The sequence below is a fragment of the Nicotiana tabacum genome, chromosome 3 (assembly GCF_000715075.1).
Source record: "Nicotiana tabacum cultivar K326 chromosome 3, ASM71507v2, whole genome shotgun sequence".
In the NCBI taxonomy this organism is placed as follows: domain Eukaryota; kingdom Viridiplantae; phylum Streptophyta; class Magnoliopsida; order Solanales; family Solanaceae; genus Nicotiana; species Nicotiana tabacum.
The window spans coordinates 176,394,520-176,411,522 of NC_134082.1; the positions used below are offsets into that span (position 1 = coordinate 176,394,520).

A 17,003-nucleotide genomic window follows, 5' to 3' on the forward strand; every position below is an offset into this window, starting at 1 on the left:
TGACCACTTGATGTGTAGGCTATGTACTCGAATCTTGTCGGCATTGCACATGTGGATATAAAGGTGAAAAAAACAATAACGTGTCAATGTTGTCTAGATAAAGAATGGAACAATCATGACTTTATATACATATGCATCCTGTCTTTGAAATCACAAAGGAGAGTTGCCCCTTGTCAATCTTTGCTTGTGTATTTGCAGAAAACGTCTGAAACCAATATCGAGAATCGAAAAAAGGTAAAGTATCCACACACTGCTGGCAAAACAAGTTTTGCTCGAATCATCGAGGTTTGATTTTTTTTCTTATTTTTCTTTAAGTATGAACTTGCTAACTTTGCATGAAAATATTATTATACCAGTTTTCATGTTACTAGGAAAAAAGAAGGAAATGACTGATACTTCGGATACTCTATCAAGTAAGGACATCTTTGTGGCAACAAGAAAGAGAAAACATGGTCGAGTATACATAAGCTTTCATGAGAATACAATTAGTAAAATTGTAAGAAATTTCTAATTTAATGTTTGTTGTGATTATTTATTTGTTATTAATTATCGACTTAGTTTTATTTACTCAAACTCTGTTCTCTTGCATTTGGTTTGTAGGCTGAAATGGAGTGAATACAATCAACTCAATAAAATGGAGATGGCAGTGATTCAGTTGACGCGTTTGCATCAGTCATGGGACCTGAGCACCCTGGTCGGGCAAGATTGTATGGACGAGGAGTTAACAAGACTGTCTTAAAAAAGAAGAAAAAGGAGATTTTGGATCCTCTGTAAATGCTACTGATGATAGAATGGAGCAAAAATGGAGGAAATGGAAGAGAGGATGCAACAAAAATTGCTGGAAGAGCTCAATGCACAAAAGGAAAAATTGCTGGAAGAGCTCAATGCACAAAAAGATGCTATGGAACAAGATATTACGATGAACGTCGTTACACGACTTCAACATCTCAACCCCGATTTAAGACTTGATCCTGACATGCTAATATTCGGTGCTCGTGCACCTAGTGAAGCTACTTCTGCACAACAAGGTGCTATTCAACCAATCAATCATCCATCAGCTGGCAGTAACAACCAAGGTTAGTCCGTAGCAAATGTTACACGTCTTCTCTTTCCTCTTTTTTATGTTGCTTCTCCACTATTGTGCACTCTCTCGCTCTCTCTCTTTATCAGTGCACAAGAGTGTAGGTGAAGAGCTTCAAGCACTTGGTTATATCAGTCAAGGAACAACTTCTTGACTAAATGTGACAGAGAAATTGGAAGTTGAACCAAGTTCTGAAGGGTCAGTTCTTGATTTTTCTGCATGACTAAGCTCCTTCTTAGTGAATATTGATTCATAGGTATTCTACATGATGAATCCTGATAGTGATGGAGCTCCTAAACTTAGTATTTACTTGCTCAGAGTTTAAGCATTCATGCGCAAACTCGACTATTTAGAGTCTTAGATAAATAAATTTTCCTCCTTTTTTCTGTTAATATGTAGTCTGACTGAGACAGGCTTAAATGGATATGGTATTCCGTTGAAATTTGATGTGCACTCATTTTGACAGGAACAATTCCATTCTGATATTAACTGAACTAAGTGAGGTGTTTGTATTTTGTTCCTGGTTTTTTCCTTAGGCTGAAGAAGCAGATCCTAGTATGCATACATAATTCTACCTCAACTTTATTTAGTAATTTCAGGTTCTTAGAATAGTTGAACTGTCATTCCCTATTTTCTTTGTTGATTGTTTGCTTACTTTTGCTTCTTGCGTTCCTAGTAGGTAGTTTATAGATTGTACTATGTTAGCTTTTGCTACTTCTGTTGTTTTGATTTAGCCAAGAGTGTTGGTACTTTGTTTAGTGCAAACACTTGTTCTCTCTTATGGCGATATATACAGAGAACAAATACTTGCTCCAAAAAATTTGAACTATACTAAGACAAAGTAAATAAAAGAATAAATCTTAGCCCTTCAATCTTGATACAGTAGCTATTGTTGTCGAACTACTTCTCTAGTTTGATCACTTTGACCAACCGACCATCTCTAGTGTGATCACTTTTGTTCATGTGCCTCCTGGCCCAAAGATAAGTCCAAGGTACTTTCATTTAAATCTTGTCGTTCTATAGGATTATCATGTGGAGCTTGGCCGATAAAGATACAATTTTGACATTTCATAACAATATACCATTATTGCTATTGGACTCACAAAAATCAGAATTTCAGTATCTAGCCAGACTTGTAGAGCAAATGACCAAGGCAGTTCTCATGATTTCTTTAAAATTGTTCATTGTGTTTGCATTCTTAATTCTCAATTGAAGTCAGTGTTCTTGGCTTCATAAACTTGTATTTATATTTAGGCCAAACCCATAAGCAACCCCTTTAAGTTGGCCCCGCTTTTTATTTTGGCACCCCAACTTAGACCTGTTCCATTTTGACACTCGAACCCCTTATCCCATGTGTCATTTAAATACAAAACACTGACATGTGCTTATGACTCAGGCGCGTGTTCATAACCGTTGCCAACGTGTAAAGCTAACCAATTATTGACTACCACTTGGATTTATTATCCACGTAATTCCCTCCCAATAAATCTCAAACCGTGCCCGTTAAAAAAACCTGAACCCGATAAAAAGTCCACACTGGATAAAAAATAACCCACACCCCATCCTTTATGAGAACTTTCTGCTCCTTTCGACATAACTACAATGGCTATGGAGTTCAAGTTCAAAATCACAAAATAAAAAGAAGTACGGAAGAAATTACAGAAGAAGAAGAAGGAGGAGGTTTACTTTTATATTAATCTCGCTTAAGCTGTAGAAAATTATAGAAAGAAGAAGCCTTTAGAATGTTCATGGAGATGGATCTATGGATAGATAGGGCTTTTTTACATCTGATAAAGGAGAAAGGGAAGGAAGAAGTGGGGTATAAATGGGGCTCCAACGGTAATAAGTAATTACATTGACAGAGAGTCTTTTCTGTCTCACGTGCGACTTGGGTGGAGAACTTCATTCAATGTGACAGGTCAGTGTTTTATGTTTAAATGGCACATGGGAGAAGTGGTTCGAGTGTCAAAATGGAACAGGTCTAAGTTGGGGTGCCAAAATAAAAAGCAGGGCCAACTTAAAGGGGCCGCTTATGGGTTTGGCCTCTTTTTTTATTTATCTTTGGTCTGGGCATAATCCATTTTGCAAATCTCACTTTATACTCTTTTGTAGGTGGAATAGATGTAGATATGGAAGATAGAGGCAGTGATGAAGATCTAAACCTTACTTGAATTTTGAATTATTGATTGTTGTAGATGCATGTGGCGGTTTCTAGGAATGTTTGTTATCAAAATATTTTAAAACTTTTGATCTTGAAATATCAAATGTATGTTATCGGTTTCATCACTATCTATGGATTTATTATTAGTTTGTCGAACAATTTGGATTATGAATAGTTTCATTTTGTTATTTATATAAATTTTAGTGTTTTATAGTTTATTGTATATATATGTTAAATCTTTATTTACAACAGGGGGCACTATTTTCAATTCAATTAAATTGTTACAGCTAACAAAACCGTTGTCATAGGACCTGCAAACCGTTCCAAAATAATATAAAACCGTTACAATAGATAGTTCAATTGTTGCCATAGGACATGCAAACTGTTCCAAATAATCTAAGAACCGTTGCAATAGGATCTGCAAACCGTTCCAAAATAATCTAAAAACCGTTGCAATATGTAAGCGAACCGTTTCCATAGGACATGCAAACCGTTCCAAAATAATCTAAAAATTGTTGCAATAGGTAGATCAATCGTAGCAATATCTTAAAGAAACCGTTGCCATTTCTACAATACCCGTAACGGTTAAATAGATATAGTAACGGCTATTGACCATTGCATTTAACGTTATGGTAACGGTTATTAACCGTTGCAGTTGATAAGAATAATCATTCCAACAAGCAGAGGGAAAACCGTAGCGATAGACTGTACTATAGCAACGGTTATTGGAACTGTTCCAAACACCATTCCATAAGCTCTATGGGCACGACATCTTGTGGAACGGGTGCTGAACTGTTACATCTATGGCAACAATTTACTTACCTATTGGAACGGTTTTCCATGCGTAGTCAAAGGTGAATTTTCCATTAGTGTAAGGCTATCATTCTACCTTCCGAGGCTAAGCTCTGCCTACAATTTTCTTCGAAACTAAGCTCTATCCCAAGAACTATTTATCTCGGTTCTCTTACGGGCTAAGCTCTGCCCTTCAATTCGTAAGACTAAGCTCTGTCTTGTCCGCATCATATTACTGCATCCTTTCATAGGCTGAAATATCGCCAACTCATCCAAAGGCGTCATCGTTTGGAGGAACCATCTTCATAGCCCTAAAACACCATGTCATGGCCTGAGGATCTCTTTCAATCTTTTGCATATCATTATTCAAAGGCGTCATGGTTCGGAGACACCATTCTCATAGCCTGAGAACATCATTTCATGACCTGCGAATCCTTTATCATATGCTTCATGGCCCAGGACATCATGGTTTGAGGACGCCATTTTAATCCGTCCAAATACAACATTCATGGTCAAACGGGAATTTGCATCATGTTTAAATTTATGCACAGTATATGCTTGTATTGCTTATTTGCAAGTAAGGAGGCGAGCAACGGCCATCCTGGCAGGAGCGATTCTACTCTGGTGCCCGCAGCCATATCAAACCTAACCATTCCCGTAAACTGTTCACTCACCCGGCCCTAGATATTGTGTCCGTTCTTGAAAGGTCTTCATCGGTATACTCCGCCGGTGAATCCTGAACTACATACAACCTGATTCCTGTGAAACCAGGGATATGTAGGCAACTCAGAAGCCCGGGTGCGGCCTAAACCTCTTCAAACCATTTCGCTCGATCAAAATTGGCCATCATTTCTTTACCCGGAAACTCTTTCACTCTTCCCGGGTAAAGAGGGGCAGCTGTTGATACCAAATTTTTCCCTATATATTTTCAATATGCAAAATGCCTTCAAAATAGAATATATATGCATATATAAGCATGTCCTAAGTTTTTATTATTTTTTTCCATAATTTTAAAAGTTTAAATTGATTTATTTTCTCCCTTTTTTATCCATAAAATCCCCATAATTATTTCTAAAATTATTATTTTGATAATTCATCTATTGTATTTCTATACGTATTCCAAAATATGGCTAAAGTAATTTTTACAATTTTATTTAGTATTTTTAAAGCTAAATTGCACATAATTGCAATACTAGCCTTTTTTAGATTTATTATGTTTTATACACATAAAAATGGATCATGTATCTTTTAAAATTTTTAATTATGTATTATAAATCATTTTAGCCCTTTAAATTAGTTTTCAGAAACTATTTATTATTTTTTATAAATTAAATAGGGGAAAAATGGCTATTTAAAATATAGCTAAATTGGCTTTCAATTGTAGCCCAAAATTGGACCCCAATTTCCCGACCCACACCCTCTTTACCCATGACCAAATCCGAAACCACACCTACCCATCTCATCCTAGCCGTTGATCTCTAAGATCAATGGCCCCTATTTCCCCTTACCTTTTTAACCCAAACGACCCCCTAATCTAACTCATTTGTTACAATCCGCCGCCCTTGAATCCCCTTTCCTCTCCAATTCTCTCTGAAACCTAACTCAAACCCTAGCCACCGCCACCTAAAACCATCCCAATCCCCTTTGATCCTCACTCAATCCATGGATTCCCATGGTTGTTCGAGGCATATACTTGTCTCCTACGTCTCCTAGTTGCCTATTTTTGTGATTTCATGGAATGATCTCGAAGAGATCTAGTTCAGATCTTATTCAACTTCTATCCATGGTCTTTTATGCTACTTTCCGGCCATCCATGGCTATTCGAGTAAGATCCATGGCCTTTCCGACTAAAACCGGTAACAATCTAATATTTTTTCACCTTCTTTGGGTTCTCTGAAACCCTAGCTCTTGAGATTTTCCACTTTTCTTTAGATCTATCTTAGATCTAAGTGTATCCATGAGTTTTTAACCGATTTTTCTTCATCTTTACTATTTTTCGAAACCCTATACTCACTATTGTTCGATTCTGCTCAGTTATTTATAGATCTGAGATGATTCCAGTGTTATTAAACGTTTTCCTTTAAAAAATCACCTGTTTTGAGTAACTATTTCGATTTTAGTTGCTCTTTTCTAAACTAGGGTTTACTGAAACTCATCTTCTCAAAGTTTGCATGATTTTCGTATGTTAATCATATGTTCTTAGGTATTATTGACTGATTTCTGCTAAAATTGTCTGGACTCTAACTAGTTTTGTTAAAGCCCTAATTTTCTTATATTTTTGTTTCAATTCTGAGTCTTTATGAGCTACTTGTTGCATTGTTGGTGTTGTACTTTGACTTTCATTATTTTCCCCTTTAGCCTAATTCAGTATCTTGTGACTTTTACCCTAGTTTATCTCTACTAGGGTTTCTAAGTCGATCCCTTGGCAAGTTTATGTATTTTTATGAAATTCTATTTTTTGCCTATTTGTCTATTTATGGGAAACTGATATTTTCCCTCTCTTCAAATCAACATTATTTTGAATCTCGATTGACTGATTTGATTGTTTAAAATTATGTGATGATTATTGATTCATTCCCTTGTTTATAACTCTGATTATTCTTATTACCTTATTGTCCGTAATATCGCTGATTCTTCACGATTACTTCTTTAATTAAACTTCTATTTGCTTACCTCTTTACTTGGGTCTGATTTGATTTTCTTCCTTAAGTGACTCGTGTCCTTTAACCGTTGGGTATTTGCAGGAAGACTATGCTAATTTCATATGTAATTTCCTTGATTGTTGAATTATGATTTCTTTACCTTATTCTGCCCCACTCCTAACTACTATATGTACTCTCTTCTACTCTCAATTCAAGACACGAACAATTAGTTAAAAAATACACACACATACACACACAGACTTTCTCTTCTTTCTCTGCTACTTGTGCTACTGCTTGTCTAGCCGGCTCAAAGCCAAGGCTAGGCTATGGAACTCTACTTGCTTTACTTTTCTGCATTTTGCCTCCTTAACTGGTATGTTCCTGGTTCAATTCTGAAACTCAAACTTCATGTGTTCCATTCCTACACATCCATGCTTGTTACTGTTCTAGTTCTTCAACTTATCCCTATGTTTTGCTGTTACTAAGCATGTCTAACTCCTGCCTTATGTATAATCATCATATCATATTTTACTTAGTTTCTTGATACTTCTCTAGCATGCTTACTTAGTTCCTTAACCCCCTTTTCTTTAACTAGTATGACCATGTAGTTACTTAATTTTCTGGTGCATTCTATTGGCCCTAATAGTGTGTCGAATTTTATTCAACAAAACTCTTGTCTTCAACATGATCCTGCTGCATTCTTCCCCATGTTTTAAATAGTTGTTATCATGACTGATTTGCTCAGTAGACTCAAAGTTGTTCTGTATGCTTGTTGTGTCAAATATTTTCCTTATCTATGTGGTTTCAAACCTATATGTCCCCAACCCCCTTGTTTCCCTGCTTGTGAATGTTGAAATGATCCTATTCTTTGAATTTGACTTGTGTGTTCTGGTTTGTTCTAAGTTGTTGTTACTCCTATTCCCTCCTCCTTTCAAAAGTTATTTTCCCTAAGGCAAACTCTTCTAATATTTTGCAAGCTTATTTCAAATATGCTGTTCAAACTATTTCCCAACTAAACTCTTTTAAATCTATGTCAAGCACTCTCACATATACTCTTAGATTACTAGGTTCTGCCCCTTTTGTGTGAGCCTTGCTTTAGGACTCTTGAGCTCCCTCTGAACTTGGACACACAAAAGCTGGCCCTTCCATACTGCACTTACTCTGTCTTGGTTATACAATCGGGTGTGAGCACGGCTCGGGATCGTTTGAGGTCCTTAGGGAACTCTGACACACTCGGATATGAGAAAGGTTATGGAACAATCTTGGCACTTGAGGTGATTGATTATATAATTCAGAGAGGAAGTCCTAATCAGAATTCCTATAGTATAACTTCTTATTTTCATTTCCACTTATGTAATTCATTTCATGTTGGCCTGTAATAATTTGTTGTAAATCAGTATTGGGGTTGGCTAGTGAAAAAGGATGGAGTTAATATACATGTTATAGTTGTTAAGGATAGAAAACATATTATTAGGTTTATGTTCCTAATTGCGCAAAAGAAATCATGCTTAGGGTTCATACATTCATTAGAAATCATGCCCTTAGGTCTCATGTTTATTGTTTCAGCATGTGCACCTATACAAAATCATGTGTTAAAATCTGCTAATAATTAGCACCTTACTATTATGTTCTACGCTGCCACGTGCATTTAGAAATCCTGCTCTTAGGAAATTCTGCAATCCTGCCATATACATTTAGAAATCCTGCTCTAGGAATTCTGCATCTTGAGTTTTATACATACATCTTAGATACCATATTTTAGGATCTTATTCGTACATGCATTCACACTTAGTGTAAACGGCTGATCATAAAAGAGGTAGAAATAGCTTCACACTTGATTATCCCGTTTAAAATAACTGGTAATAATCTCTACATTCGTATCAACTAGACAACATGCTCTTAGGGTAAAATGATTTCCAAACTGTCTTTTAATAATTCTGAATAACTGCTGCATATTGCTTTACGCCTAGGCAAGTCTTAGGTAATAACTTAAATAAAATTAGAGCCGCCTTTGTTTAATTATCAACTGTTAAAATCAGTAGGTAAGCCCGATTCGGACTTCTTTTCTGAGTCATGTAATAAACTGGTTCTGTTGTTATCACTTAGATACCATGCTTTAGAATTTAAATTCAGACCTTAATTGTGTATAAGTCATGCTGTCTATGTGCATTATTTGTGGAGGTATACCTGAGCCTTCTCCTTCCTTCTGTCTTTTCCCCTAAATGCAGTCCTTTATGTTCTTATTTGTCGCTTAGAATTTTGCCTTTAAATCTGATGGTCTGCATAGAACCCCCTCTTTTAGGATAGGAGTCCCAGATTCCTCCGGGACTGATAGGAAGGGACAGGTAAACAACATGCAATAGGGGTCGAGACCAACCTTCGCTTTAATTACCTTCACGGGGCGGGAAAAAGTAGATATGGATATGATGATCGGTGCGTTAATACCACGTGTAGCCCCTCTTCGAGGAGTGTCATATCGGGTATTGCATTAATGTGATCCATATTACAAACAAACCTAGGACACCCCCTTTACATTCATAAGCATGCTTTAGATTGTAACTCTTTTCAAAATTTCGTCTTTCACTAATTGTTTTCAAATACTTGTGTATTTAAACTCAAATCCCCTACTATTTGAGACATACTTGTTTGTTTGCTACATGTACAAATTCACAAAAACCTTTTGGCCGGGAACCACACTAGTGGATCCTGAGGGGTGCCTAACACCTTCCCCTTAGGATAATTTCAAGTATTTACCCTATCTCAGGTTACCAAACGTAGTTATAAATGAACCTTATATGTGTTCCCTAATGCACCTTAAAATCGTTAGGTGTCGACTATTCAAAATTGCAAGAACTCATTTGCCAAAAGGAAAGAGTTGTCCCAACCAAATGTCATGAACCCGATTTCCGCGGAGGGAAAAGAGGGCGCGACAAGCAGCATTCGTAGTGTACCATATAGGGCTTGAGAGTCGTGTTTAGGGGTAGAATTTTACGGGACAAGTGTTAGTGTGTCACTTGTGTTTGCCTCTTCATGAGGTTGTTCTCTCGATATTTGTACTCTCTTTTATTGTAGTGGATTGCTCATCTCCGCCTGTGGATGTAGTTGAATGGACAAACCACATTAAATATTTGTGTCTCTTTTGGTATATTTCTCTTTTGTTATTTGTTTTATCGTCGTTCAAGGTTTTCTTTACTAACTACTGCATGAGGCCTCACTATTTCGGTCCTAACAGCATGTACCAAAAAAATTATGTCTTTTTTCTTAACTCTATGGCCAATCAAATCTAACACTGTAAATAAACACTACTCTTGGATATCAGCTAATTTTGTCCATACATTCAAAATAGGTACTTGAAGAAGTTAAACGCTTGGTTAACCAATACAAGGGAGAGGAAGTTAGCATTACTCTAAGTGGTCACAGTTTGGGTTCATCATTGGCCACACTTTGTGCAATTGACGTAGTTGTCAACCAAATCAATAAGGAATTTCCCGTGACTGCGTTTGTATTTGGTTGCCCCCGAGTTGTAGAAGAGAATTTCAAAAAAGCCTGTGATAAATTGAGAAATCTTCAAATCTTGAGCATTAGCAATGCCCTTGATCCTGTTCCGACGATACCAGACCATGGACTGGTCGAGGGTTATGCAACAGATTGGAGACTATACGAAGATATTGGCTTTGAACTTTCAATTGATACTTCAAAATCTAAATACTTGAAGAAGGGCATAACTGGTCATATTCTGGAGGTTTATTTGCATGGAATTGCGGGAACTTAAGGAACTAAAGGAGAGTTCAAGCCGGAGATAAACCTTTTGGGTTTTTTAAGTATATTAATGCTTAAAAGAGGGTACATGGAAAATGAAGGGAAAATGAAATATTTGAGTTTCATTTGAGATTCCCTCCTTGATGAAGGGACATTGTCCCATATGGGAAGAGGAAGATGTTTTTATGGGTATATAAGCAATTGATATTCTTCTAGCTCTTAAAGAGTTGAGAAGAAGGCAAGCCTCGCGCCGTCGTCGTCGCTCGACTTCGGCTTCGGATTTGGTCAAATGATAGATGGTTAATTGATTAATTTTTTGGATAAAATTTATTTGTTAATAGTAATTAATAACATAATATTAATATTAAATCCAATAATATTAATAATAAATCCAACTGTTTTCCATTTTTTCGTTTTCTGTTTTTGTATATGCTATGGTCGTTTTGCATAAACAACCATTCTAAAGAGTTGCACCTCTTCAGATTTCACCCTAACATTGGCTATAAATACAAGTCCATTATCTCAGATTTTCCATACAATTTTCTGAGTTTCTCCTCCTTCTCCTGCATTGTTTTAACTTCAAAGAAAGCAACAGTAAGTGTGATTTGCTACCGAACTTTGTGTTCGCTGAAACACTGGGGTTTGAAATACCACTATACCAGTGTATAATTCGTTCTATCCTGGGAGAAAATAATCCATAACCTTTGGTACTAGGAGGGTATTAAATTCCTTAAAGAAACACTGTGAATTCAGTGGGCTCGGATTAATTTTTTTTTCGTTTATATTTCTGTTTATGCTATTTTATTTTCTGCATAATTATTTTACAAATACAGTTTGCTAATAAACTTAAGAAATTTAATTATTTTCTGTATTTGTGTTATATACACTGTTATGGAGATTAAAACCTTTGTGGTTTTATACTCTATTGGAGATTAAAATCTATGTGATTATAACGTGTGCTTTTATCATTCTTTTACAGAAATGACTAATGATAACGGAAACCAAGCTGTTCCAATGGTGACTGCCAATGCATCGACAAGCCAAACAACACCGACATTGGCACCGGCGGAAAAACCCGGAAAAACGGGATTAATTTCAAGCGCTAGCAGCAAAAGATGTTTTTCTACTTGACTACTTTAAGTTAGCAGAAGTTCATCAAGGAAGATATTCCTGTGCTGCCCGATGAAACTCCAGAGACTGAACGCTTTCTCGTGATTGAGGCATGGAAGCACTCTGATTTTCTATGCAAGAATTATGTTCTTAGCGGACTGGAGGATGATCTGTATAACGGCTATAGTGGCGTGGAGACGTCAAAAGAACTGTGGATTGAGCTTGAAAGGAAATATAAAACTGAAGATTCGGGTTGAAGAAGTTCGTTGCCGCAAAGTTTTTGGACTACAAAATGGTAGATAGCAAGTATGTTATTACCCAAGTCCACAAATTGCAAGTGCTTATTCACGATCTCCTTGCTAAAGGTATACGTCAAACTAAATCTAATGTTGAAAGTAATAATTTTAGTATTTTTACTAATAGAATTTTCATTGAAGGTCTTGTCATCAATGAAGCATTCCAAGTAGCAGCTATGATTGTTTTCCTTCTTTGTGGAAGGACTTCAAAAACTACTTCAAACACAAACACAAGGAGATGTCGCTTGAAGATCTCATTGTTCGGCTGAGAATCAAAGAGGAAAACAAAGCTGCTGAAAAGAGAGGTCGTGGAAGCTCAACAATAATGGGGGCAAACATTGTTGAGGATACTTCTCAAAATAAGAGAAAGAGGAAGCAGGCTTCTGGACCGAAAAACAACCCAAGCAAGAAGCGGTACAACGGTAATTACTATAACTATGGGAAAGCTGGACACAAATCTACAGATTGTCGTGCTTCAAAGAAAGACAAGAAGAAGGGTCAAGCAAGCATGGTCGAAAAACACGAAGATGTTGATGACTTCTGTGCTATGCTTTCTGAATGCAACCTGGTGGAAAATCCTAAGGAGTGGTGGATTGATTCTGGAGCCACTCACCATGTTTGTACTGTTAGGGAAGCCTTTGCAACATATGGACCCGAAGAGATGCTCTCTATGGGAAATGCTACAACCGCAACGATTAAAGGATGTGGGAAGATCTTTCTGAAGATGACTTCTGGCAAGGTAGTGACTTGATCAACGTCCTTCATGTCATGCCCCCCTTTTCCCCCTTCCAACGGAGAGGAGTTTCCGAGTTTCGACATTCATGGGGTGTAATGACTCATTTTCTTTTGGGAATTGGGTATTTGAAGAGTCACCACCAAATAATTTAAGGCGCATTAGGACACCCATAGAGTTCTTTGCAACTAGGTTTGGTAACCAGAGATAAGGTAAGGGCTTGAAATTATCCCAAGGGGAAGGTGTTAGGCACCCCTCAAGATCCACTAGTGTGGTTCCCGGCCAGATAATATTTTTGAATTTGTACAATTAGCAAGTAATCAAATAAAAGGCTCAAGTAATAGGGGAATTAAGTTTAAATACACAAGTGCAAACAATTATTAAAAGGCAGGGTTTTGGAAAAAAGTTATAAGCTAGGCATGCTTGTAAAAATAAAAGGGGGTCCTAGGTATGTTTATAATATGGATCACCTCAATGCAATACCTGGTATGACATTCCTCAGAAGAGGGGATACACGTGGTATTAGCGCACCGGCCATTATATCCATATCTACCCTTCCCACCCCGTTAAGGTATTAAAGCGCGGATTGGTCTCGACCTCTATTGCATGCTATTACCCGTCCCATTCCTATCAATCCTAGAGGAATTTAGGACTACTATTCCTATAAGAGGGAGGATTTTAGGCTGACTCTTAGGTTTAAAGGTAAAAAGGCTAAAGCAATATACAAAACATGTAGGACTGCATTTTGAGGGGAACATATAAAAAATTAGAGGGCTCATATATATGCCTCCGCAAACAATGCATATAAATCGGATGACTTAAACACAGTTAAGGTGTGGATTTTAAAATCCTAAAGTAGAGTTTGAATCAGAACTAAACTCATTACATAACTCAGAAAAGAAGTCTGAATTAGGCTTGCCTTCTGGTTGTAGCAGTTGGTAATTAACAAAGGCAATTCTAGTTTTATTTAAACGGTTACCTAAGGCTTGCATATGAGTAATAGTGATGTCCTATGAGCATGATATCTATATTGATTAAGAATGCAATAGAGCAGTAGTTAATTTTAAACAGGCGATCTGGATCCTATAGGCATGTTTTCTAATGATATTGATTAACACGAAAAGAGTGTGTTATTTAATCTGATTCAGATAGGCACGAGTCAAACTGATTTTTAAACTAAACTAGTTTTAGTCCTTATAGGAATAACTTCTATTATAGCTATTTAGATCCTATATGCATGGTATCTAAGTATTAAAGCTGACTTTTGGACTTATAGGCATGATTTCTAATGGAAAACGGATCTGGATACATGCTGAAATGAGAATACCAAATTTTAATTACTTTATATCCTATAGGCATGATATCTAATCATAAAGCTGATTTTAACCCTATAGGCATGATCTCTATTATTAAAGCCATTTAGATCCTATAGACATGGTTTCTAATTATGTGAAAGTAAAGCATGCAGAATTCATTTTAAACTAGAGCAAATCCTATAGGCATGTTATCTAACAGGCCATATTTGAATCAAAATAGACCCTACAGGCATGTTATCTACCATATTTACCCACAATATACAACTGACCATCCTTTTCACTAATCACCCCGATACTATTTACAAATTATTACAGCCCAAATGATTGAATTACATAAGAAGTGCAGAAATAAGAAATTATAACCAAAGGAAGCCTGATCTTGACTTCCTCTCTGAGTTATGTAATGAACCACTTCAATGCCAGAATTTCAAAGCCTTTTCTCATACCTGGGTATGTCCGAGTTCCCTAAGGACCTCAAGGGATCCCAGGCAGTGCTTACACCCAGATTTACATAACCAAATAGAATGAGTGCAGTGTGGAAGGGCCAACCCTTGTGTGTCCAAGTTCAGAGGGAGCTCAAGGGTCCCAAGGCAAGGCTCACACAAGAGGGGTAGAACCTAGATTCTAAGAATACAGTGGAAGTGCAGAACATAGTTTGAAAAAGAGATTTGTTTTTTTTAAAGCTGGACTGACAGTCCATTTTGAAAGCAATTACTGACAGAGGTGATTTAAATCATGAGTAGTAGTAGTAAAACTCAAAACTACACAGAATCAATAGTCATTCAAAGGAGTCAAGGGATTTTGGGGATACATTTGCCTATAAGCACATGAACCCAGTAGAGGTTTGGTTTGGTGACGTACAACAATAGCTGATGCTGGCATGGCCACAAACCAGTCAAAGGAACACAAACAGATAGAGGGGATATATGGGTTTGGGGGTTCATAAGACAGAGTATGCTTTAAAACACACATGAAGGAAACATTAATCTAAGGGAAAAGGAAACATATTACAGCATGCTAATAATGTATCTTGACTGCAAAAACATGAGCGAAAGTAGGCAAGAGTGAAAGAAACTGAAGCGACTAAAGAAGCATGTTGTTGTTGAGGCTTAAAACATTAACCAGGACATACCAATAGAGAAGCAAAGTGCAGAAAGGTAAGGAAAGCAAGATTCCACAGTCTAGTCTTGGCTTTTAGCCAGCTAGACAAAGCAATAGCACAAGTAGTAGTAAAGAAGGAGATAATTTTCGTATGTAAGTGTGTGTTCTGAACTCGAATTTTTCTTTTCTTGAAATAAGAGGGGTAGGGTATTTATAGTTTTGAAAACGAGTGAAGAATAAGGTAATAAGTAAAGTCTTGATACATACATGGAAATAATCACAATCAGAATCAATTAACACAAGTGGTTCCCTTTAATTAAGGAATTACTACTTAACGGATACTAACATGGTTAATTAAGGAAAGAAATAAGTTTGAAACAGATTGATTCTTGCCATATAAAGGGGCAGTAAAAGTATGAAGTAAATGATGGAGTCTAAGTACAAAAATATGCTTAATTTTGGGAAAAGATTCAAGGTAAAACATCACAGCAAAAGAAATAAATCAATTAATTTTAAACAAATGAGTAAAAAATTATGGTTCATAAGAAAACTTTTGCAATCAGTCGCAACATTGAGGAAATCAGGATCAATCAAGAAAGAAACATAATTCTGCACTTCAACATATAAATAGAATGAACAGAAGTATCAGACATGTAAGGCCAAACACATTGGCAAAAGAAACAACACAAACATACAGTAGTAGCAGGAATAAGCTATGATCCAGTAGTCGGTAAGGTCGAATAGTCAGGGCTCACACGTAGAGCCAAAGTGAAGAAGAGAGTCAAAAATAAGTAAAGGTCTCACAGTAACAAGTGAGGAAAACTTTTTAAGAAATTAGGGTTTCAACAATAGTCGAGTGTAAAAGATGGTAAAAACTCGGAATCAAATAAGTCAAACAGGGACAAGGAACTTAATCGAACAAGTATACACTAAAACAGACAAGGATAGTTTTAGAAACCGGATAAGACCAAAAAAAGACCTAGGGTTTCCAACATACTGAATCAAGTAGAAGGAAAGCATAAACAAGTTGTTTGAACATAGTAGAATCATAAACAACATTAAAATTAGAGAAGAAATCTTTAAAAATTTAAGAGAAAACCCTAATCGTCGAAAAATGAAGAGTCATTTTAAAAGAAAATCAAAGAACCTTCGAGAAAAAACTTAAGAAGTTCATAATATGCACAGATCTATGATAGATCTAAAGAAAATTGAAAGATCTTAAAGGTTAGGGTTTTCGAGAACTCGGAAAAGTGAGGAAGACTTTGAAAAGTTATTGATCTAGCTGGAAAAATCAAGGATCTGACTTGAAAGGCCATGGATGGCCGGAGAAAGGCCATGAACATAAGTTGAGCAAGGACTGGACCAGATCTCTTCGAGATCTGTCCATGAAATCACACAAACAAGCCACCAGAGGGTATAGGAGGCTGGTATACATCTCGAACGACCATGGGAGACCATGGATTAGGTGGGGATTGAGGTGGATTAGGGTGGAATTGGGCAGCGGCGGCTAGGGTTCATGTGAGGCTACAGAGAGAATTGAGAGGAGAGGGATTCAGGGGCGGCGGGTGGTGAGAAGTGAGTTAGGGTAAGGGGTTATTTAGATTTAATTATGGAAGGGTGAATGGTAGCCGTTGATCTGAATGATCAACGACCTAAATTAAAAGGGTAGGTGGGGAATCCGGATTTGGGTTGGTTGAAATTGGGTTGGGGTCGGGTTTAATTGAAACTGGGCCGGGGAATTGGGTTTGATTTGGGGTTAAATTTAGGCTAAAAATTAAATACAAATGGGCTATTATTTAAATAGCCAATTTTCCATTTTTAAATTATAAAAAATAGTAAATAAATTTCTAAAAATAAATTGAAAGTATTGAAATAATTTATAATAATTTAAAAATATAGGACTTTATTTTATGAATATAAAACACAATTAAATCTTAAAACGCTAATAATGCAATTATATGCAATTAGCTTTAAAAAATACTAAATAAAATTATAAAAATATGTAAAAATTA

The 17,003-nt window shown here is 36.5% G+C and overlaps 1 protein-coding gene and 1 pseudogene across 3 annotated transcripts; both read left to right on the forward strand.

The window, feature by feature from the left end:
* Positions 1–17,003, forward strand: part of LOC142178137 (uncharacterized) — a 149,467-nt pseudogene that overhangs the window by 104,468 nt on the left and 27,996 nt on the right.
* LOC107814406 (uncharacterized) lies at positions 150–3,390 on the forward strand. 3 transcript variants are annotated; one of them, XM_016639821.1, is made up of 4 exons: positions 150–234; positions 357–496; positions 601–1,076; positions 3,194–3,390. In XM_016639821.1, the coding sequence occupies exons 3-4, from the start codon at positions 803–805 to the stop codon at positions 3,250–3,252; spliced, it is 333 nt and encodes a 110-aa protein (XP_016495307.1). In that variant the 5' UTR covers positions 150–234; positions 357–496; positions 601–802; the 3' UTR covers positions 3,253–3,390. The 3 variants fall into 3 exon arrangements, with proteins under 3 accessions (XP_016495307.1, XP_016495305.1, XP_075106350.1); XM_016639819.1 differs by having other exon boundaries at positions 152–234; positions 372–496; XM_075250249.1 differs by having other exon boundaries at positions 163–496.

Bases quoted from the DNA above. Each gene is read 5' to 3' on its own strand.
- LOC107814406 (XM_016639821.1), top strand. From the start codon at position 803: ATGGAGGAAATGGAAGAGAGGATGCAACAAAAATTGCTGGAAGAGCTC. The intron at 1,077-3,193 runs GTTAGTCCGTAG...ACTCTTTTGTAG, and splicing joins AGCTGGCAGTAACAACCAAG to GTGGAATAGATGTAGATATG.